This window comes from Columba livia, chromosome W (genome assembly GCF_036013475.1).
Source record: "Columba livia isolate bColLiv1 breed racing homer chromosome W, bColLiv1.pat.W.v2, whole genome shotgun sequence".
Lineage (NCBI taxonomy): Eukaryota > Metazoa > Chordata > Aves > Columbiformes > Columbidae > Columba > Columba livia.
This window is the reverse complement of record NC_088641.1, coordinates 124,187-146,546: the sequence shown is the minus strand read 5'-3', so window position 1 is coordinate 146,546 and position 22,360 is coordinate 124,187. Positions and strand designations below refer to the sequence as shown.

General features: G+C 57.9%; 1 protein-coding gene across 19 annotated transcripts in view; it reads left to right on the top strand.

Annotated features, from left to right (window-relative positions):
* The window catches only part of LOC135577017 (uncharacterized), a 31,737-nt gene extending 11,418 nt beyond the window's left edge, over window positions 1-20,319 (top strand). For 5 of the 19 annotated variants that reach the window (XM_065044468.1, XM_065044465.1, XM_065044475.1 and 2 more), the window contains 7 exons: window positions 267-7,089; window positions 7,684-7,861; window positions 8,168-8,279; window positions 8,697-9,743; window positions 10,530-11,599; window positions 11,681-15,779; window positions 16,409-20,319. In XM_065044468.1, coding sequence (XP_064900540.1) covers window positions 267-391 — 125 coding nt within the window. In that variant the 3' untranslated portion in view covers window positions 392-7,089; window positions 7,684-7,861; window positions 8,168-8,279; ... (2 more) ...; window positions 11,681-15,779; window positions 16,409-20,319. The remainder of the gene's footprint in view (window positions 1-266; window positions 7,090-7,683; window positions 7,862-8,167; window positions 8,280-8,696; window positions 9,744-10,529; window positions 11,600-11,680; window positions 15,780-16,408) is intronic. The other 14 variants (XM_065044463.1, XM_065044467.1, XM_065044466.1 and 11 more) reach the window with 14 other exon arrangements.
* The last annotated feature ends 2,041 nt before the right edge of the window (window positions 20,320-22,360 follow it).

Genomic DNA, 22,360 nt, shown 5'->3' with positions numbered 1-22,360 from the left:
ACCGGGGGGCAGAGGACACCCCGCTGTCTGGGGGGACGGGTCTGTGCCCACAGCTGGGCGGGGTGGGAGGGGGGTCTGGGGTCTGGGCTGGGCTGTGGGGGCAGCACTGGCTGCTGGGGCAGCCGGTCCTCGTGGTGGAGCTGGAGGGAGCTGGGGGCACATGGGGGGTGGTGCTGGGCAGTGTGGGACAAGAGCCTGTGTGCTTCAGGGTGGGGGCAGGACCCTGTTGGTGGGTGTCTGTGGCTGACCCTGCCCCTCGCCCCCAGGCCCCCGCTCCTCGCTGAGATCAGCCGTGCTGCAGCACCTACCAGTCTCGTCTCCCAGACGCTTCACCCTGGCACCGCAGCTGCTGCCGCCCATCCCGCCCCCCCGCCGTGAACCAACCCCCTGACAGCCGGGCAGGACGGGGTCCCGGCCCCGGTCCCACCGCCCCGGGCACTGAGCAGGCAGCGGCTGCAATAAATGGCGATGGGAAACCAAGCACCGGTGTGGTCTGAGAGGAGTCCCTGGGGCAGGATGGCAGAAAGCCCCGCTGTGTTTGCTTTTTCAGGAGAAAAATAAGTGCTAAAAAGGCGCTTTGGGGGTGCCCAGGTGGATCCAGTTGGTATCCAGGCCCCCCCAGAAGGAGCACGGGGAGCAAACCAGTGGGCACCAGGGCAGAGCCAGCAGAGGCCCATCCTGCCCCCGGGTGGGGCTGAGGTGTCCATGGGCTTCAGAAACACCCCTGGGACTAACTGGGGGGACGGGGTGAGGGGGGAACCAGGGGGCTGTGCAAGAAGCCGGGCTGGCTGTCGGCAGCCGGAGGAGGGGAGCGCTTTGCGCTTTGCTCTGGGTCAGGGGATCCAGAACTGGGGGGACGCAGCAGCTTCGTGCCCCGCCCCGGGGTGCCCACGGCCGCCGTGTCGCAGATGTATTGTTAACCCCGTCTCCCCCCCACTTCCCCCTTTTGCCCCTCCCTCTCCCCGCTTCCCACTCAGGACAGGCGATCCGGAGGGAAAGAAGGACACAGAGAAGAGAGTTGGAAAAACTGACAATGTTTTACTAATGCTATATTAAGAGTAGAGAAAATAATACAAAACCAATCCTGAAAGTCTCAGCAACTGCAGAGCCAGCACCTGAAGTCCTGGACTGGACTCTGCAGCCAACCGGAGCTGGATTCAGTCTCTCAGCAGGCCTCAGTTTGCAGGGACGACTAGCAAGGTCCTCTCCTAATGTCACCATAAGCAGAAGGGACGAAAAGGGGCAAAGAGGACAAGATCCTCATGATCTGCCACTTCTATATGAAGTATTCATGTGAAGGGGATGTTATACACGGTTGGTCAGTTTGTTGGTCACCTGTTTCTTGTTGCTCCTCTTGCAAGATGTGAATCTGTCCTTATCAACAAGTAAGCATTCCCTTGCAATGTTTATCAAAACATGTATGTGTCTGGTTCTCCAGGAAAAGGCAGCTAATATGAAGCTTCAGCTGACAGGCAAATTCATGCTGTCTGCCTATCAGATTGCCGGAGGGGCGGGCGTCGAGGGCTGGGTACTGCGTGCCGCCCGCAGCCAATGATGGTGCGGAAGAGGCGGGCGTTGCGGTGTCCCTACTGCGCATGCCCCAGTCGCGAGCGCTGATAGGCGGAGAGGGAGATGATTGACGTGTCCCGGGGAGCGAACCGGGATGCGGCAAGGGGCGGGTGCTGCAGTCTCCCTAGTGCGCATGCCCAAACCGCGAGCGCTGATAGGTCCGCGGTGTCTCGGGGCCGGGGCCGGGGGGGGGAGACCGGGAGCGAACGGGAACGGGGGTCGGGGCGGCTGCGGAGCGCTCGCTGCGGCCGGCGCCCGGGCATCGGGAGGCGGGCGGCTCAGGGCCGCCCTTCGTGAGGTTCCCCGGAGGGGGCAGGAGGGCGGAGGGGAAGGAGGCGACAGCCGGGGACCTCCCGCCGCGGGCGTCTCGGGGGCGCGGCGGCTGTCGGTGCCCGCGGAGCCCGGCGGGACGGCGGGGGAGCGCGAGGGGAACGGAGCGGCGAAAGAGGCGGCAGGTGAGTGCGGCAGCGGCGAGGGTGACCGTGCCGTTGGAACGGGGGGAGCGGGAGGGGCCGGCGCGGCGCGGAGGCGTTCGGTTCCGGTTCCCCCCCCCCCCCCCGCCCTTACGGCCGCGCTGGCGAAGCTGCTGGGAGGCGTGCGGTCCGGAGCCGCGTCTCCCTCCGGCGCAGCGCCCGTGCCCGGTGCGGCAGCCCCTCCGGGAGCGGCGCAGCCCCCGTCGGTCGCGGGGACGGTTACAAGCAGAGCTAAGGCGCGGTTGCGGGCGGGCTGGGTGGCGTGGCGAGCGGGGCGCCGCTCCGGCGGGAGCTCGGGGCGAGCCCCGGCGGGTTCCGTGTCCTGCGGGCGCGGCTTTCGCGCCGCGGCTCTCTCTGTGCGCTTTTTTGTTTGGTCGCGTTTGTTTTTTGGGGTTTTTTTGGCGGGATTCCCGCGAAACGCGGCACGACCGCTCGCCCGGGGCTGCCGCGGCGGGTCTCAGTGGCGCCGTCCTGTGGGCAAAGCGCGGTACTGCACCCGGCCGCCCCAACTTGGTGCCGCGGCGCGCCTCGGTGCTGCCGCCCTGTGGCGAAACTCGGGTACTGCAGCGCACGGCAAGGGGGGGGGCAGAGACGCCGATCGAGCCGCGGGGGTTCGCGGTCGGGTCTGTGCGTGCCGGTGTCCGTCCCCCCCCGACGGGGGTCAGGTCCCCATTGGTGTGCAAACGACATCCCTCCCTCGGGGCCTCCTTAAACGTTTAATGACGTAAATATTGCTCCTGCTAACGTTGTCGGCGCGGCTTCTTTCCTCAGGGGATCCGTCCGGCAGTCGGTGGCCCACGGTTGCTCGGCAACAGCAGAAGCGGATTGAAGGGACCGGCCGCTGGAGGATGCCGAAGCCTCCCGGGTCAGCGATGGGAGCAGCTTTGCATAAAGCGAGGGGTACGTGAAGCCGGGCGTGCGGTGCCGACCGCCCAGCAGGTAAGGGAAGCTAAAGCTTTACCTCCAGGGACTTCTGCCCAGAAAGCTGAAGCAATTGCTCTCGCGTGAGCTGTAGAGTTACGCAAAGAGAAGAAGATTAGTAGCTGCACTGATTCTAAGCAGGTTTCTTGAAGGGTGCGGGCCCTTGAAGCCGTTTGAAAAGAATAAAGTGTATTAACGGCACAAGGGAGGCAGATTAAACGTGATGCTCCGGTTGCTGGAAGCTGTGCTGTTGCTAGGAGAGTTGCCGTCACGCGTTGCAACGGGCCTCAGAAGGGAAACGCTGCTCAGGAAACTGGCCATAAATTGGCAGGCGCCGCTGTAAAACCAGCCACCGAGAGGACAGAGACCGGTACGGAAGCCGCGTCTCTGAGCCCAGGTGGCCGTGTCCTCCAGCCAACGTCAGGGAACTGTAACAAAGAGGATAAGCAATTAATAGGAGATTAATAGCCCGATCAGAATTAGGGTCCAAAGGAGCCGTCACCGGCGACGGGAGAGCAGCGGCGCCTCGCGGCGCGAGGAGCTGACGCGCTCTGTCGAGATCGGACGAACAGGTAAGAGCGAATTTAGAAGCCCTGTGCGAACGAGGCAATGGGAAACGTGCCTAGAAAACCATCTTGATGGTGCACGCGGGGTACAGACAAGAGCAGCCGGACGAGGGAAACGTACCAGGACAACACTGGCAAAGGGAGTTCTCCGAGCTGCCTGGAAAAGGGGGGTGTCGATACCGGCCGGCACGAACGGCTCCCTTCTCGGGTCGGCCGGAAGCGTTGCCGTGCCGGGGGGCGGCTGCCGGCCTGCGGGCCGGGGCTGCGGCTGTTTGGGGCGCTGCCCCCGCTTTGTTTTCCTCGGGGAGCCCCCCCACGCTCGGGGGCTTGTGGGACGTGCACGTGCAAATGACACGGTGTTCCCAGCTGCTCTGTTCTCTGCCTTGTTTTTTCAGGTGCCGGTCCCTGTTTTCTCTTCCCGCTTTTGAAGAGAAGCTGCCGAGTGAGCGTACGCTGCGGTGAAGTTCTACAAGATGCGGCCCTCAGGAACCGGTTGACGTGAGGGAAATGCTTTCTGACCGCCTGCGCGGTGAGGGGACGTTTTTCACCTTTTAGCTCCTTCTGCACGACAAGAGGGAGACGGAAGGTTAAGTAACACGTTGTTTAGGAGCTGAGAGCTTGGTTTGTATTTAACTAATAATTAAGAGACGTGTTGTCAGCGAGAAACTAAACGATTACAACTAACCTCATCAAATGAAGTAAAGACAGGCCAGCCAGGCGTGGTGGTGGAGTTGCTCTCTATGTGAGAGAGCAGCTACAGTGTACTAAATTCTGCCCAGGAGCGGATGAGGAGCGAGTTGAGAGTGTATGGGTCAGGATCAAGGGGCAGGCTGGCAGGGGTGACACTGCTGTGGGCGTCTGTTGCAGGCCACCAGATCAGGCTGAGGAAGCTGATGAGGCCTTCTATGGGCAGCTGAGAGCGGCCTCACGGTCACAGGCCCTGGTTGTTGTGGGGGATTTTAAGTTCCCTGGTGTTTGCTGGAAGGACCGTTCAGCCAGCCAGCCACAGTCCAGGAGGTTCCTGCCGTGCATCGGTGAGAACCGCCTCATGCAGGTGGTGGAGGAGCCGACTGGGAGAGGTGCACTGCTGGATCTCATCCTCGCTAGCAAGGAGGGTCTGGTCGAAGCAGGAAAGGTTGAGGGCTGCCTGGGCTGCAGTGACCACGAGAAGGTGGAGTTCAGCATCTTGTGTGGCAGGAACAGAACAGCAAGTAGAATTGCAACCCTGGACTTTAGCAGGGCCAACTTTGGCCTTTTCAAGCAATTGCTGGGGGAAATCCCACGGGCAAGACTGCTTGAAGGAAAAGGGGCCCGAGATAGCTGGGTTGCATTCAGAGATTGCTTCTTCCACGCTCAGGATCAGAGCATCCCCACACGAAGGGAGTCGAGGAAGGGAGCCAGGAGGCCTGCGTGGTTGAACAGGGACCTGTTGGGTGTGCTCAAGCAGAAGAGGAGAGTTTGCAGGTCATGGAGGCAGGGGCTGGCCACTTGGGAGGAATATAAGGCTGCTGTTAGAGGATGCAGGAAGGCAGCTAGGATAGCCAAGGCCCCCTAGAATTACAGCTGGCGAGAGGGGTCAAGGACAGCAAAAAGAGCTTTTTCAAATACATAGCAGATAAAACTAACACCAGAGGCAATGTAGGCCCACTGATGAACGGGGTGGGTGCCCTGGTGGCAGAAGATACAGAGGAGGCAGAATTCCTGAATGCCTTCTTTGTCTCTGTCTACTCTGCCGGAGGCCGTCCTGGGGAGCCCTGTACCCCTGAGACCCCGGATGAAGCCAGGTCAGTGGAGGAGTTTGCTTTAGTCGATGAGGACTGGGTTAGGGAGCAATTAAATAGTCTGGACATCCATAAATCCACGGGTCCGGATGGGATGCACCCGCGGGTGCTGAGGGAGCCGGCTGAAGTCACTGCTGGACCGCTCTCCGTCATCTTTGCCAAGTCTTGGGAAACGGGGGAGGTGCCCGAGGACTGGAGGAAAGCAAATGTCACTGCAGTCTTCAAAAAGGGCAAGAAGGAGGACCCGGGTAATTAGAGACCGGTCAGCCTCAGCTCTGTCCCTGGGAAAGTAATGGAACAGCTTCGTCTGGACAACAGAGCAGTGAGGTGGGTTGCAAACTGGCTTAAGGAGAGAAGCCAGAGAGCGGTAGTCAATGGTGCGGAGTCCAGCTGGAGGCCAGTATCCAGTGCAGTGCCTCAGGGGTCAGCGCTGGGGCCAATGTTATTCAGTATATTCATTAACGATTTGGACGAGGGAATAGAGTGCACTATCGGCAAGTTTGCTGATGACACCAAGCTGGGAGGGGTGGCTGACACGCCAGAAGGCTGTGCTGCCATCAGAGACCTGGACAGGCTGGAGAGTTGGGCGGGGAATAACCTGATGAAATTTGACAAGGGCAAGTGTAGAGTCCTGCACCTGGGCAGGAACAACCCCAGGTTCCAGTATAGGTTGGGAAATTACGTATTAGAGAGCAGTGGAGGGGAAAGGGACCTGGGGGTTCTGGTGGACAACAGGATGACCATGAGCCAGCCCTGTGCCCTTGTGGCCAGGAAGGCCAATGGCATCCTGGGGTGTATTAGAAGGGGGGTGGTTAGTAGGTGGAGAGAGGTTCTCCTTCCCCTCTGCTCCGCCCTGGTGAGACCGCATCTGGAATATTGTGTCCAGTTCTGGGCCCCTCAGTTCCAGCAGGACAGGGAACTGCTGGAGAGGGTCCAGCGTAGGGCAACGAAGATGATTAAGGGAGTGGAGCATCTCCCGTGTGAGGAAAGGCTGAGGGAGCTGGGTCTCTTTAGTTTGGAGAAGAGGAGACTAAGGGGGGACCTTATCAATGTTTATAAATATATAAAGGGTGAGTGCCATGAGGATGGAGCCAGGCTCTTCTCGGTGGCAAACAACGATAGGACAAGGGGTAATGGGATCAAGCTGGAACACAAGAGGTTCCGCTTAAATTTGAGAAGAAACTTCTTCTCAGTGAGGGTGGCAGAGCCTGGCCCAGGCTGCCCAGGGAGGTTGCGGAGCCTCCTTCTCTGCAGACATTCAAAACCCGCCTGGACGTGCTCCTGTGCGACCTCACCTGGGCGTTCCTGCTCCATGGGGGGATTGGACTGGATGATCTTTTGAGGTCCCTTCCCGTCCCAAACATACTGTGATACTGTGAAGAGTGCGGCTTAGCAGCGCTGCTGACTCTGCCGTCCCGTTCCCTTCCCCGTTTCAGCCGGCGAGGCGGCCGGAGGACCCGCTCTGTGCGGCCGCGGGGCCCGCGGAGTCGAGGGCTCTGTCGGCGCGCCCCGGGGGTTTCTCTGGAGAGCCTCCTCGTCTCGGTCGCGTCGCGGCGGGGACGGACGAGGACCTCTGGCGAGGGGTCTTTCTGCGCTGGGAGCCGGGACCGGGCACGCGCTCGCGGGGCGTCCGTAAGTCGCGGTACGGAATTTAGGCAGGATAGCGCGCACGGGCTTGCGAGCGCCTTACAGGCGTGCGGTGGTTGCTCGTGCGGCCAGCTTTTGGTGTCGGTTGTTCCGGCGCTCCGTCGCGGTGTAGAGCCGGCCCCGTACGTAGCGGTGAGGCGTACCGCAGTTCGGTTTGATTCTCGGATAGGCCTCGGCTCTGACTGTGCACTCGAACGCCAAAACCTACAGCGGAAGCTGCGGTGGCTTTAGCATGCAAGGGGCGCGAGCGCCGTGAAGCCGCCCGTGTGGCCGAGCGTCCCGATCGCGGCGCTGAGCGTTAGACGGACTTGAGCCGCGTGCCGGAATCGTTTTGTTTTGGAGAGGGCGGGATAAACCTGGAGCACAACTTGTGAGGGCGGTACGTCGTGGGCAGGTTTTAGTATTGCCTGTGGAGTGCCGCTAGAAGCGTTCGTAGTTCTTGCTTGTCTCTGTTACAAGGTGAGCCGTGTCGTCCTGCGTGACGCGTAACGGGAGGACGGCGCGGTAGCGGTGCTCTGCACAAGAGCCCGTTGGGGGGTATTTTAGCTCGCGGGAAAGGGATTGGGGAACCACCTGGTGGGAATGCGAGGAGAGCAGCCCTGGCGGAATCTGAGGAGCCGAGGCCGTTGTATAAATTGGACAAGGAAGGAAAGGCTGCGGGCAAAGCGCGGTGCTGCACCCGGCCGCCCCAACGCGGAACTCTAATGTGGAATTCCTGTGTTTCAGAGGGGGAGCTGTGACCGCCCCGTGCTCAGCAGACCCCCCAGCCCGGGTGGGGGGAGCAGCGCCGGAGCGGGAGACGCGGCTCCGTCCTCCGTCCCCAGCGTGCCGGGGGGCGGCTGCCGGCCTGTGGGACGTGGCTGCGGCTGTTCGGGGCGCTGCCCCCCCATGTTTGGGCGCTCTGGTATGTACATAGGTAAATGGCGTTTTAAAGTAATGTGCTGCCCGCTGGGGCTGTTTTCCTTTTCTACCTTTTTTTTTTTGAGTGAATAAATGGGGGGACTCGGGGGGTGACGATGACGTTACTGGAGGAGCAGGCCGGTGAGAGATGGGGGCTTTCAGCCCCAAAATACCTGAACAATCATGGGTGGGGTGTTTAGTGGTACTGTGGGGAGGAGAAATTTCTCCCTGTCCGTTGCAGAGAAAACAGAACAATCCCACATCAAAGCTGTCCTAGAGAAGTACTTGCTGTTTGTCATTGCGGTTCTAGAGCAGCCCGATGTGCTGTTAAAGGTTGTGGTGGTGCGGGTCAGGGATCCCCAGGCGGTGCCGAGACTGCAGGACGGCTGCTGGTGGAACAAAGTCAAGGACAGCTTCTCAGAGTAAGAGCCTCTCTATTTGTTCTCCTCGGGACACATCCCTTTGCCTCTGGACCCCTCACAAGCTCACTCGCCACCTTGTTCCCTCAGAAACCCGTTTCCTCCCAGTTCCTCTGCGATTGCCCTGCCTGCCTTTGGGTCCCTGCAGGCTCGTTGGTGGCATCACGGTGCCTGTTTGACCTTTTGCCCCGTTAAATTCCCCTCTTTTCTCTCTTCCCCTCAAAACTTCCCCAGTTGCTCTTGTCACATCCCAGAGGCCTCATTTTCCCCTCTTGTCTCCTCTCAGGACCCCCCCATCTGTTGGCCCCTGTCGAGGGTTTAGATTGCGGGGTGACAGTAAAACCCTGGCAGATGTATTGTTAACCCCGTCTCCCCCCCACTTCCCCCTTTTGCCCCTCCCTCTCCCCCCTTCCCACTCAGGACAGGCGATCCGGAGGGAAAGAAGGACACAGAGAAGAGAGTTGGAAAAACTGACAATGTTTTACTAATGCTATATTAAGAGTAGAGAAAATAATACAAAACCAATCCTGAAAGTCTCAGCAACTGCAGAGCCAGCACCTGAAGTCCTGGACTGGACTCTGCAGCCAACCGGAGCTGGATTCAGTCTCTCAGCAGGCCTCAGTTTGCAGGGACGACTAGCAAGGTCCTCTCCTAATGTCACCATAAGCAGAAGGGACGAAAAGGGGCAAAGAGGACAAGATCCTCATGATCTGCCACTTGTATATGAAGTATTCATGTGAAGGGGATGTTATACACGGTTGGTCAGTTTGTTGGTCACCTGTTTCTTGTTGCTCCTCTTGCAAGATGTGAATCTGTCCTTATCAACAAGTAAGCATTCCCTTGCAATGTTTATCAAAACATGTATGTGTCTGGTTCTCCAGGAAAAGGCAGCTAATATGAAGCTTCAGCTGACAGGCAAATTCATGCTGTCTGCCTATCAGATTGCCGGAGGGGCGGGCGTCGAGGGCTGGGTACTGCGTGCCGCCCGCAGCCAATGATGGTGCGGAAGAGGCGGGCGTTGCGGTGTCCCTACTGCGCATGCCCCAGTCGCGAGCGCTGATAGGCGGAGAGGGAGATGATTGACGTGTCCCGGGGAGCCAACTGGGATGCGGCAAGGGGCGGGTGCTGCAGTCTCCCTAGTGCGCATGCCCAAACCGCGAGCGCTGATAGGTCCGCGGTGTCTCGGTGCCGGGGCCGGGGGGGGGAGACCGGAGGCGAACGGGAACGGGGGTCGGGGCGGCTGCGGAGCGCTCGCTGCGGCCGGCGCCCGGGCATCGGGAGGCGGGCGGCTCAGGGCCGCCCTTCGTGAGGTTCCCCGGAGGGGGCAGGAGGGCGGAGGGGAAGGAGGCGACAGCCGGGGACCTCCCGCCGCGGGCGTCTCGGGGGCGCGGCGGCTGTCGGTGCCCGCGGAGCCCGGCGGGACGGCGGGGGAGCGCGAGGGGAACGGAGCGGCGAAAGAGGCGGCAGGTGAGTGCGGCAGCGGCGAGGGTGACCGTGCCGTTGGAACGGGGGGAGCGGGAGGGGCCGGCGCGGCGCGGAGGCGTTCGGTTCCGGTTCCCCCCCCCCCCCCGCCCTTACGGCCGCGCTGGCGAAGCTGCTGGGAGGCGTGCGGTCCGGAGCCGCGTCTCCCTCCGGCGCAGCGCCCGTGCCCGGTGCGGCAGCTCCTCCGGGAGCGGCGCAGCCCCCGTCGGTCGCGGGGACGGTTACAAGCAGAGCTAAGGCGCGGTTGCGGGCGGGCTGGGTGGCGTGGCGAGCGGGGCGCCGCTTCGGCGGGAGCTCGGGGCGAGCCCCGGCGGGTTCCGTGTCCTGCGGGCGCGGCTTTCGCGCCGCGGCTCTCTCTGTGCGCTTTTTTGTTTGGTCGCGTTTGTTTTTTGGGTTTTTTTGGCGGGATTCCCGCGAAACGCGGCACGAGCGCTCGCCCGGGGCTGCCGCGGCGGGTCTCAGTGGCGCCGTCCTGTGGGCAAAGCGCGGTACTGCACCCGGCCGCCCCAACTTGGTGCCGCGGCGCGCCTCGGTGCTGCCGCCCTGTGGCGAAACTCGGGTACTGCAGCGCACGGCAAGGGGGGGGGCAGAGACGCCGATCGAGCCGCGGGGGTTCGCGGTCGGGTCCGTGCGTGCCGGTGTCCGTCCCCCCCGACGGGGATCAGGTCCCCATTGGTGTGCAAACGACATCCCTCCCTCGGTGCCTCCTTAAACGTTTAATGACGTAAATATTGCTCCTGCTAACGTTGTCGGCGCGGCTTCTTTCCTCAGTGGATCCGTCCGGCAGTCGGTGGCCCGCGGTTGCTCGGCAACAGCAGAAGCGGATTGAAGGGACCGGCCGCTGGAGGATGCCGAAGCCTCCCGGGTCAGCGGTGGGAGCAGCTTTGCGTAAAGCGAGGGGTACGTGAAGCCGGGCGTGCGGTTTGTTTGTTGGTCACCTGTTTCTTGTTGCTCCTCTTGCAAGATGTGAATCTGTCCTTATCAACAAGTAAGCATTCCATTGCAATGTTTACCAAAACATGTATCTGGTTCTCCAGGAAAATGCAGCTAATATGAAGCTTTAGCTGACAGGCAAATTCACTGAAAGAGAAACTTGTTTTTTAATGAAACCAGGACAGCCCCCTCCCCAATCCCCTCAGGACTCCTCTGATTCCCATCTGCTCCTCTCAGGACAGCTGAGCTTGTCTTTTGGGGCCCCTGAGAGCCCCCATTTACCTTCTTTTACCTACCTTTGTTGTTGTTCCCAGCCTATCCTGTTGTTTTCCATCCTTCAGGACTTACTTATTACTGTTGTGAGAGTCCGAGAGAAAAGGAGGAGTGTCTGTGACTTACAACCGTCGTTGTTGATCTACAGTGTTTTAGAGACGGATTCTTGCAGGATCTATTTCTGGTTCGTCCTTCACTCCTCCCCAGACCGCAGCGCTGGTCCGAGTTCCCCAGCACACGTGTGTGTGTCCAGCCGGGTACGCTGGGGGAGCGCGTCAGGGCGGGCAGACGGCTGAATGGACGCGCTGTCAGCGACTGCGGAACGAGCTGGGGCTGCTTTGACCGTGTCCAGCCTTGTGCGTGTGGTTTGTTTTCACTTGCAGGCTGAAACAGCAGTTTCCTTAATTAAAAACACCCCAACATGTCCCCCGGCCCCCAACAAAAATAACGCCAAAAATGCCACTGAAAGAAACACAGGGAGTTTTTAAAAAATTTCCTTTAGCTTTCTCCCCCCTCCACCCCTACCCTGCTGCGTTCAGTGCAGTGAATGACCGTGAGGAGATGGCTGTGGATCTGGCTGTTGAAGGGTGTGTGAAGGAGAAGGAGGTGTGTGTAGAGCAGGATTGGTGGTGGAGGTGAGTGCAGCTGGTTTGGGTGTGGGGCTGTAAATTCCTTTTGGAGGCTTCCTAGTTTCTGGTGTCACCTGCGGGGTGAAGTGTGACTCTGTGCAGGTTTGAAAGGTGCCACGTGCAGAGCTCCCTCATTTGCCACCAGATCTCCCAATCACAGAGACAGCGTCGCTGTGCAGCTGCTAAGGACAGCGCGTCTCGTGCAGAACAGCATCCTTTGTGCTCCGTGTGCGTGTTCCTCCTTTGAAATGAAGTTGTGCCGCCCGGTGTTCCACGTTACGTGTGGTACCTGCTGGGCTGAGTCTCCTCCCCGCGCTCCGGTCGGTTCCGTCGCGCTGCCGCAGCCCCGGCAGCACCGCGGCGTTCGCTGGACGCGTTGTTGGCGGAGCCGGCACCGACAATCTTGACACGTCGAGGTGCTGCGGTGGGTTTGCCTGGGAATTCCAAGGTAATTCCAAGGCAGACAGTAATAATCCCCAATTTATGTAGTAAAATTTAAAAGAGTGGAATATAAATACTGGAGCGCTAATTGGAAGTAATACCTGTAGAGAAAAAAACCTCTAGTTTATATCTACAATAAAAAATAATGTGTGCTAGTAAATCCGCCTGGTAGTAATGTAATGATAAAAATGTTAAAGTGTAAATAGATGAAATTATATAGGCATGAGCAAGAAGTAAATTTAATTTCAGCTATTACTTGGTGAACTAGGCAGCAGTTGGTCCCAATCTGAATGCTAGTTTAAAAAACACATTGTTTGGAATTCCTTTTAAATGATAAAGGCAGAAAACTAATGTGGAGTCATTGGTAGCTTCATTTGAACAACCGTTATGAAATAAACCGCAGACACGAATGACTGCATAGGAAACAAAGTGAGGAAGCTTTAGATTTTAAACAGCATTGGAAAGTGATCGGGAGTGTTTAGTATTTAAATTATAACAGAGCCACGAGATGGGAGGCAACAAAGCTCAGAACCAAACAGAGTCAAAACGTTACATTTCTTTTTTTAAAGAGAAGTATAATGGAACCACGAAGTAGTGGCTGTTTATAAACAGAGGTATTAAAAAGTTCCCAGGCAGTAATGATTCCCAACAGAACACTAAAAGATATTTAGATGTAAAATAATATTAGAAAACAGTTATGACAGTCTGAATTTAACCACAGCTTTTTTGGGGTTGTGCAAAAACATGACCGCTATTAATTACCTCTGAGTTAAAATAAAAAGACATCAAACTAGCTGTGATTAACAACAGCTAATTTTAATTTTTCAGTGTGCTATCCAGTCCGGCTTCTCCCTCCAAGGGCGTGGTCTGAGAAAGCCACACCCCCAACTCCACCCCGTCCAAGCTCCGCCCCTGCCAGTCTGTGCCCTCCCCGAGGCGCGTGTCCCTTACAGACCCCTCCCAGCAGCATAATGCATCGAAGCCCCGCCCGCGGCTCCACCCCTAAACTCAGCCCCTGCTAAACCACGCCCCCTCAGAGCACGTGCTGTACAGAGCCCACCCTACTCTCGGCTCCACCCCTCCCTTCCTAAGCTACGCCCTCTTTGGGCGTGTCCTTCTCCGTACCCCAAGCGGCTCCTCCTATGGGGGTGTGACACACGGAGGCCCCACCCCCTGCCCAGTTCCCCCAGGTGGGCCTCCCAATGGGCGTGTCCTCCTAGTCCCCGCCCCTCAGCACGGATCCCACCCCCGTGGGTGGGGCTACACCCAGCTGCGCGGGCGGCCCCCCCACCCATGCGTGACCCTCAGTAACCCCATGGCAGCCCTATGGCTGCCCCACAGGTACCGCTACAGCAGCCCTGCTCCTGCCCCGCAAGAGCTCCAGACACGCCTCTGCAGAGCCCCCACAGCAGCCACTTCAGTGCCCCACAGCTATCACCGCAGCCGCCCCATCGCGCCCCACGGCCGCCGCTGCGGGACCCCTGGAGCCCCCGGCCCCACACCCGCCCCGCAGCCCCACAGCGCGCGGTCTCGCGGCCGCGGTGCCGGTGAAGCCACGTGCCGGCCGCGGCCGGAGGAGCCGCCGGTTTTCCCCCCCCGCCCCCCCCGATCGCTGCTGCCGCGGCCGGAGGAGCCGCCGGTTTCCCGCCCACACATCCCCCGATCGCTGCTGCCGCGGCCGGAGGAGCCGCCGGTTTCCCCCCCTCACACCCCCCGATCGCTGCTGCTGCCGCGGCCGGAGGAGCCGCCGGTTTTCCGCCCAGCCCCGACTCTCCTCCTTCCTCCTCAATCGCCGCTGCCTGCCGCCACGATGTCTTCTCTTCCGCCATCTTGTTTCCCCCTTCTGCGCTCATTCGCTATTTTATACCGAGGGAGGGAGGAGGCGCTCGCTGATTGGCTGACAGTGTCAGCCTCGGAAGTCGTCCATTGGCTCATCCCCACGAGGGGTTCTCCGAGGGGGTGGGAGAAAGGCGCTGATTGGTCACCGTGTCGCTGAGGGGAGGAAGGCACTGATTGGTCACTTTCCGCCGAAGTTCGCCCTCCCAGTAACAGGCGCTGATTCGCTAGCGCCCCTGAGGTAGAAAAGGCGCTGATTGGTCGGCGTTTTCTCGCCGACGTTAGCCCACAGCAACGAAGCGCTGATTGGGCAGCGCGGCTGACGGGGCGGCTCGGCCATTGGCAGGAGGGCGGGCGGGGGGCGGGACCGGGCGGGACAACGAGGTAATAAATGGGGCGGCGCAGAACGCGCGCAGGACCAGAAAGGCGGAGGCGGCAGCGGCAGCGCGAGCTCATCGGCCCCCCCCCCCCCCCCCCCCCGCCCCCCCGCGGCGGGAAACCGGAGAACGGCAGGAACGGCGGCCGGAATCAGTTAACGGGGTGGGTAAGGGCGGTAATTATCGTGCGGGTGTTAATTGGGGCTCGGCGGGTTAATGAGTGACCGGCGGGCTGGGGTGTATCTGGGGGTTTTGATCGGAACTGGGGTTTTAAAGCCGCGGGTTTGGGGGGGGGGCGGGGCGGGGGCGATTAAGGCTCCCGGAGCCGCTTTAGCGGCTTAAATCTTTGTGTTGAACGCGGGAGGAGCCGGTTCGGGGCTTTTCTCAGCAATCGGGGCTGGTTTGGGTCCAATTCGGCTTTTAAAAGATGTTTTTACGTAATTTTTGGGTGCCGATTTGTGCCAGAAGGCGCCTGTGAAATCTGTTTATTGAGGGTTTATCAGGAGAATTAAAGTTTAAAGCTCGGGGAGATTTGGGGCTTTTCCCCGGGATTTTGAGTCCAAATCGGTTTTTTTAGAGCCCTTATTTATTTAAATTGTTATGTTTAAAGGGTTTATTTGAGGTTTTATTTGGAACATTTTGGGCGGGTTTGAGGCTCCTAAGATTTAATTGTTGGTTTATTATTTGATTTATTATTTCACTGCGGTGCGGGGCTCCTGAAGACGCTGAGTTGTTTCAATTATTTAGCGCTGTGAGGACCCGTTTTGGGGCCGTTGGGGTCTAAATCGGCTTTTTGAAAGGTTTATTTAACGCGTTTAAAGTTTGAGGGGCCGATTTGCGACTTTAAAGCTTTTTGAATCTACTTATTGATAAGAATTTATACAATAGATTAATATTTAAAGCCCGGGGGGAGATTTGGGGCTGTTTCCCAGGATTGCGAGTCCAAATGCGTTTTTTTCTGTTAACCGCTTATTAATTTAAATTATTATATTTAAACGGGGCTTTTTGAGGTTTTATGAGGGTTTTTTTGAGCATTTTGGGCGGTTCTGAGGCTCCTAAAGCCGCTTAATTGTTTAAATTATTAATTGTTAAAATAATGTAAGTAGTTGTTGAAATAAGTGTGTAAGTTATTGTATTTAAAGCCGGGAGGGGCATTTCGTTGCTTTTTGGGGGGTTTTAGGGCTGAATTCACTTCATTGAACGTGTCTAGAGCTGGGGGTCCCAGATCTGGTGCTGATTTGGCCCCAAAAAAAGCTTTAAAAATCTATTTATTTATATAATTTACTGAATTAATATTTAAGCGGGAACATGTTCGCCTTTTTTAACCCGCCGCCATTTTGTCTCCCCCGTCCCGCTCTCCCTCACGCTGAGGGGGCCGAGGAGACGCTCGCTGATTGGCCGGTGCCGTCTGGCGGGAAAGCCTCCCCCGGCTCAGCCCCGCTCGGCTGTCTCCGAGGGAGAGAAAGGCGCTGATTGGTCGCTGCCTCTGAGGAGAGAAAGGCGCTGATTGGTCGCCGCCTCCCTAAACCCACGTAATTGTTTACATTCCATTTTAAAATTTATTTCTATATTTTAATTTAATTTAACTTATTTTTAATTTAATTTAAATTTAAATTATTAAAGTTAATTTTAATTTAATAGTAAATATATAGACTAAATCAGTATAGCAATATGCTACTATAAACGATATAATATGATGAATAGTAGAAATATATAATATATAATCTGATATAATTAACTGATCAACTAATACTCATTGATATTATGTAATGAAATTTATAATTAATATATAATGGCATAATGATATCTATAATATACTATTGTAATGATATTCATTAAATATTAATATATATTATATATATTATGTATAATTACTATGTAATGTATCTAATCTATTTTTACATATATATCTTATTATATAAAGCTGTGAGGGACCATATTTGGGCAGGATTTTGAGATTTTTAAGGCTGTTTGGTCTCAAATTCAATTTACTTCATTTTGGGGCTGTTTTTAGGATAATTTGTGCTCAAAGAAGCTTTCAAGATCCATTTTTTTGGCAGTTAATTTGCTCACTCGGTTAATGTTGAAGCGGGGGGATTTGGGGCTGTTTCCCAGGACTGTGACACAAATAACGGCCCTTTCCTTCCCTTTCCCACTGCAGCTCCTGCGCAGAGAACAGCGAAGGCAGCCTGGCCACGCCCCCTCCGGCTGACCGCGCCCCCCGCTCCGGCTGACCGCGCGTGCCCCCCCCGCAACTCGGCTGACCGCGTGCCCCCCCCAACTCCGGCTGACTGTGCCCCCCCGCCCCCCGGCTGATCCCGTGCCCCCCCCACTGCACTCCTGCTGACTGTGCCCCCCCCACCTCCTCCGGCTGGCCACATCTCCACTGCACACCATGGCGGGGAAGGGGCGGGGGGGGATCACAAGGGTCTATGGGGCGGTGTGGGGGTCAGGGCGGCTGTGGGGTCAATGGGGTTGTTGTGGGGTGAAACACCCCTGAAGAGGCTGAACACCCTGCAGGTGAGTGACCCACACAGTGCCCCACAGTGCCCCATAGCACCTCCATTCTGCCCTACGGATCCACAACACTGCCCCACAGCACCCTATAGCTCCTGCTTGCTATCCCACAGCACCCCATGGCTTCTCCACTCTGCCCCATATGTCTACAGCAGTGCCACAGAGTACCTCATATGTCTTCCACTCTGCCCCATGGGTGCAGAGTGCTGCCCTACAGCACCCTATAGCTCCTGTACTCTGCCCCACAGATCCACAGTGCTGTCCCACAGCACCCTATAGCTCATGTGGCCTATAGACCCACTGTACTGCCCTACAATGCCCCATGGCTCCTACACTCTGCCCCATAGACCCACAACACTGCCTCACAACACCCCATTGCTCCTGCACTCTGCCCCATGGATGCCCAGTACTGCCCCACAGCACCATATAGGTCCTGTACTCTGCCCCATATATCCACAGGAGTGCCCTGCAGCACCCCATGGCTCCTGCACTCTGCCCCATGGATGCCCAGTACTGCCCAACAGCACCATATAGGTCCTGTACTCTGCCCCATACATCCACAGGAGTGCCCCCCAGCACCCCATGGCTCCTGCATTCTGACCCATGGATGCCCAGTACTGCCCCACAGCACCATATAGGTCCTGTACTCTGCCCCATACATCCACAGGAGTGCCCCCCAGCACCCTATGGCTCCTGCATTCTGACCCATGGATGCCCAGTACTGCCCAACAGCACCATATAGGTCCTGTACTCTGCCCCATACATCCACAGGAGTGCCCCCCAGCACCCTATGGCTCCTGCATTCTGCCCCATGGATGCCCAGTACTGCCCAACAGCACCATATAGGTCCTGTACTCTGCCCCATACATCCACAGGAGTGCCCCCCAGCACCCTATGGCTCCTGCATTCTGACCCATGGTGGATGCCCAGTACTGCCCCACAGCACCATATAGGTCCTGTACTCTGCCCCATACATCCACAGGAGTGCCCCCCAGCACCCCATGGCTCCTGCACTCTGCCCCATGGATGCCCAGTACTGCCCCACAGCACCGTATAGCTCCTCTACTCTGCCCCATACATCCACAGGAGTGCCCCCCAGCACCCCATAGTGACTCTACTCTTCCCCATAGACCCACAGTGCTGCCGCACAGGACTCTACTCTGCCCCTTAGACCCAGAGAGCTGCCCCACAGCAGCCTGTAGGTGCTGCATTCTGCCCCATTGGTGCAAAGTGCTGCCCCACAGCGCCCCACACCTCTGTCCACCTGACCACCCTTCCCTCCTGACTGCGCCTGCACTGCCCACTATGGGTGGGTCACAAGGGTCTATGGGGCGGTGTGGGGGTCAGGGGGGCTGTGGGGTCAATGGGGTTGTTGTGGGGTGAAACACCCCTGAAGAGGCTGAACCCCCTACAGGTGAGTGACCCACACAGTGCCCCACAGTGCCCCATAGCACCTCCATTCTGCCCTACGGATCCACAACACTGCCCCACAGCACCCTATAGCTCCTGCTTGCTATCCCACAGCACCCCATGGCTTCTCCACTCTGCCCCATATGTCTACAGCAGTGCCACAGAGTACCTCATATGTCTTCCACTCTGCCCCGTGGGTGCAGAGTGCTGCCCTACAGCACCCTATAGCTCCTGTACTCTGCCCCACAGATCCACAGTGCTGTCCCATAGCACACTATAGCTCATGTGGCCTATAGACCCACTGTACTGCCCTACAATGCCCCATGGCTCCTACACTCTGCCCCATAGACCCACAACACTGCCTCACAACACCCCATTGCTCCTGCACTCTGCCCCATGGATGCCCAGTACTGCCCCACAGCACCATATAGGTCCTGTACTCTGCCCCATATATCCACAGGAGTGCCCTGCAGCACCCCATGGCTCCTGCACTCTGCCCCATGGATGCCCAGTACTGCCCAACAGCACCATATAGGTCCTGTACTCTGCCCCATACATCCACAGGAGTGCCCCCCAGCACCCTATGGCTCCTGCATTCTGACCCATGGATGCCCAGTACTGCCCCACAGCACCATATAGGTCCTGTACTCTGCCCCATACATCCACAGGAGTGCCCCCCAGCACCCCATGGCTCCTGCACTCTGCCCCATGGATGCCCAGTACTGCCCCACAGCACCGTATAGCTCCTCTACTCTGCCCCATACATCCACAGGAGTGCCCCCCAGCACCCCATAGTGACTCTACTCTTCCCCATAGACCCACAGTGCTGCCGCACAGGACTCTACTCTGCCCCTTAGACCCAGAGAGCTGCCCCACAGCAGCCTGTAGGTGCTGCGTTCTGCCCCATTGGTGCAAAGTGCTGCCCCACAGCGCCCCACACCTCTGTCCACCTGACCACCCTTCCCTCCTGACTGCGCCTGCACTGCCCACTATGGGTGGGTCACAAGGGTCTATGGGGCGGTGTGGGGGTCAGGGCGGCTGTGGGGTCAATGGGGTTGTTGTGGTGTGAAACACCCCTGAAGAGGCTGAACCCCCTACAGGTGAGTGACCCACACAGAGACCCACAGCAGCCCATAGCACCTCTGCCCTATAGAGTCACTGCACCCCATAGCTGCTTTTACTCTGCCCCATAAATGGACAGCAGTGCTCCACAGCACCCTAAGTCTCCACTGTGCCACATAGACACACAGTGCTGTCCCACAGCACCCCATATCTTGTTCACTCTGCCCTATAGACCCACAGTGTAACCCTACAGCACCCCATAGTTCCTCTGCCCTATAGATCAACAGCACTGTCCCAGAAAACACCATAGCTTCTTCCCACTAGCCCATAGGCCAGCAATTCTGCCCTACAGCGCACTAGCTCCTGCACCCTATCCCATAGACCCACAGCAGTGCTCCACAGATCCAGTCTGCCCTATACAGCCACAGCACTGCTCTGCAGCACCATATACTTCCAGCACTCTGGCCCATTGATATGTAGCACCCCACAGCTGCTGCATTCTGCCCATAGATCGAGATTCCTGGGTCCCTTCACCCCACCAGCTGTCCTGGGTTGCGATGCTGCACGGGGCCCTGTGCACAACAAAATGAGGACAGCATGGCTGCTGGGCGCCACCCTGCTTGGAATCCGAGATGGCTGGGGGGGGAGGGCTGGCAGCCATGCTGGCACTGCCGGAGGGGCTGTTGGTCTGCGCCGTGCTCAGGCGGCAGCTCCCGGCTGTATCGGCTGCTCCTGTGGCCCTGCACCCTGCCCATGGGAACAAGGTGGCTGCCCTGATGGGCGTGGCCATCTCGGCTGCTGTGTCCCTGCTGGTGGGCGGGGCCATGGCTGTCATGGCTGCCAAGCCTGTGCTGGAAGGGTGGGGCTGAGGTGGGTGGGGCCTGCCTAGGGTGGCCATTCTGGGGTGGGGCCCAAGGTGGGTGGTGGGGCCTGTGACTCTGTTTGCCCCTGACGGCCATCTTGGAAAAGGGCAGCACTGTGCCGCTGCCATCCTGACGTTGCTCCCCCAGGGCCATGTTGGGGGATTTTTAACCTGGTTTTGGGGCCAATTCTCACCCAATAAAATTAAATAATGTAAAAAAACCTTAAGCATTTGGTTTCTTCCATTTCCAGTGAAGGATTTGGGGGTGGGGTTTAGGGTTGAGGGTGGGGCTGAAGGTGTGGGCAGGGCCACTGCCAACCCCACCTCCCTCCCAAGCTCTCCCCAATGTGCCTTCCCAAAGGGGTGTGCCCTAATCAGGCCCCACCCCCTTTCCAAGCACCTCACCCTCCCAGCTGGGCTCCTCCCCCTTGACCCACACTTCCACCCCCATTGGTGGGCTCCCTGCAGGGGGTGTGGCCTACAGACCTACAACTCCTTCCCCTCCCCTGCTGAGCCATGTACCCGACAGGGCATGACAGGGGCAGACAAAGCTCAAGAAAGACCAACAGAGCCAGGCAGGGCCTGAGAGAGCTTGAGAAAGTCCAACAGAGCCCGACAGGGCCCGAGAGAGTTTGACGGATCCTCACAGAGCCTGACAAAGCTTGGCAGAGCCCAACAGGACCCGTCAGGGCCTGACAAATCTTGTCAGTTCCCGATAGAGACTCAATGTGTATGACAGAGCCCTGGGGGTCTCAACAGAGCCTGAGAAATCTTGACAGGGCTCAGCAGACCCCAAGAGGTCTCGACAGAGCCCTACAGAGCCCATCAAAGCCTGACAGAGCCTGACAGACCCAAGAGGTCTCACAGGGCTTCACAAAAACCAACAATGTCTGACAGAGCCCAACAGGAGTGCAGGTGCTGTCACTTCCAGTGAGGGTCCAGGTGATTTGATAAGGGTGGTGTGTGGGGCCTGGGGTGATTGACCCCTCCCCTTTCCCAGGGGATTGTGGGAAGGGGTGGGCGGGGCTCAGGGTATTTGAGCCCCAGTCCCCAGGTGGGGAGCTCATTCTGCTGCTGGGCTGCTTGGGTGCTGGTTCTCTGCTGCTCCTTTAGCAGTCGGCAGCTTTTGAGCTGTTTAAGCTACACGGGCAGATGTGTTTGGAGAAGTGGAGATGTCTGCTTGAGGTAGGACCTTCAGGAGCAGAAGAGTTTCAATTGCAGCTGTAGTTGAAAGTATGTTTCTAACTTTTTTTCTTCTATTGAATCAATTCCTGGTACTTTGCGTTTTCCCTAAATTCCTGATTGCAATGAAGATGGGGTGTTAATTCTTGGTTTGTATTGGTGTGTAACAAGTTGCTGATATAATCTCTCCTCCTAGGATGCTCAGGTTATCTACCAGGGGTTAGGATGAGCATCTCGTATCTGTAGGTGGAGTTTTAGCATTTCTGAAGGAAGCAGCAGGACCATAAGGCAGAGTGTCTTTCAAGCTACGGGGTGGCTCATGGCCTCCCTGATCACCCACAGAACAGTGTGTTGTCCACAGACCCTTTGCAGTGTGCGGTGGACCCTGGTAGATCATTCAAATGTAACTCCCAGAACTCCATCAAGGCGAGGAATAGCGAGGGAACTAGTACAGACAACCATGATCTGAGTGCTCATTATTGTGTATGTGTTTTTGTATTGTGGGTGATGAAGGGGAAAGTGGCAACTTTCTGGTATGTCCCAAGCAATACAGTTTTTTGCTTCTCGCCGTCTTAGGCGTCACCAGCGCTGAGGGTTTGTGACCGCGCCAGCGGCAGGACACGCCGACCGGACCGCCCTGGAGCTCAGCAGGAGGTGGGTGTCGCGGACGGACTCGGCGTTTGCCCCGCGGCGCCGTGTGCCGGCGTGGCTTAGCGAGCGCGTGCTTTCTCGTGCTCCTGCAGGCGCTGAAGAGGAACCCGGCGACGCGGGAAGACGGCCGTTGGCGCACGTGGCGTTTTCCTCTGCCGAAGATGGGTTCGGTCCCTCGGCCCTCTGAAAGCTAAGTGGAGGCGCGAGGGCTGGGAAGGGGCCGGGAATGGCAGGGACGGGGGGTTCAGCTCTGCTAAGGGCAAGGGCCGTCCAGGAACTGCGCCCTTGGCGCGGGTCAAGGGCCCGGGGACCTTTACCGTGCGATGCCAGCGTGTGCCGGGCAGGGCAGCTCCAGCCTGCGTCTGCGTTGTGGTGTAGTTCGGGAAGCCTGCCTTGCGCCTGTCAGCCGATCCTGGGGTCTCGTTGCGT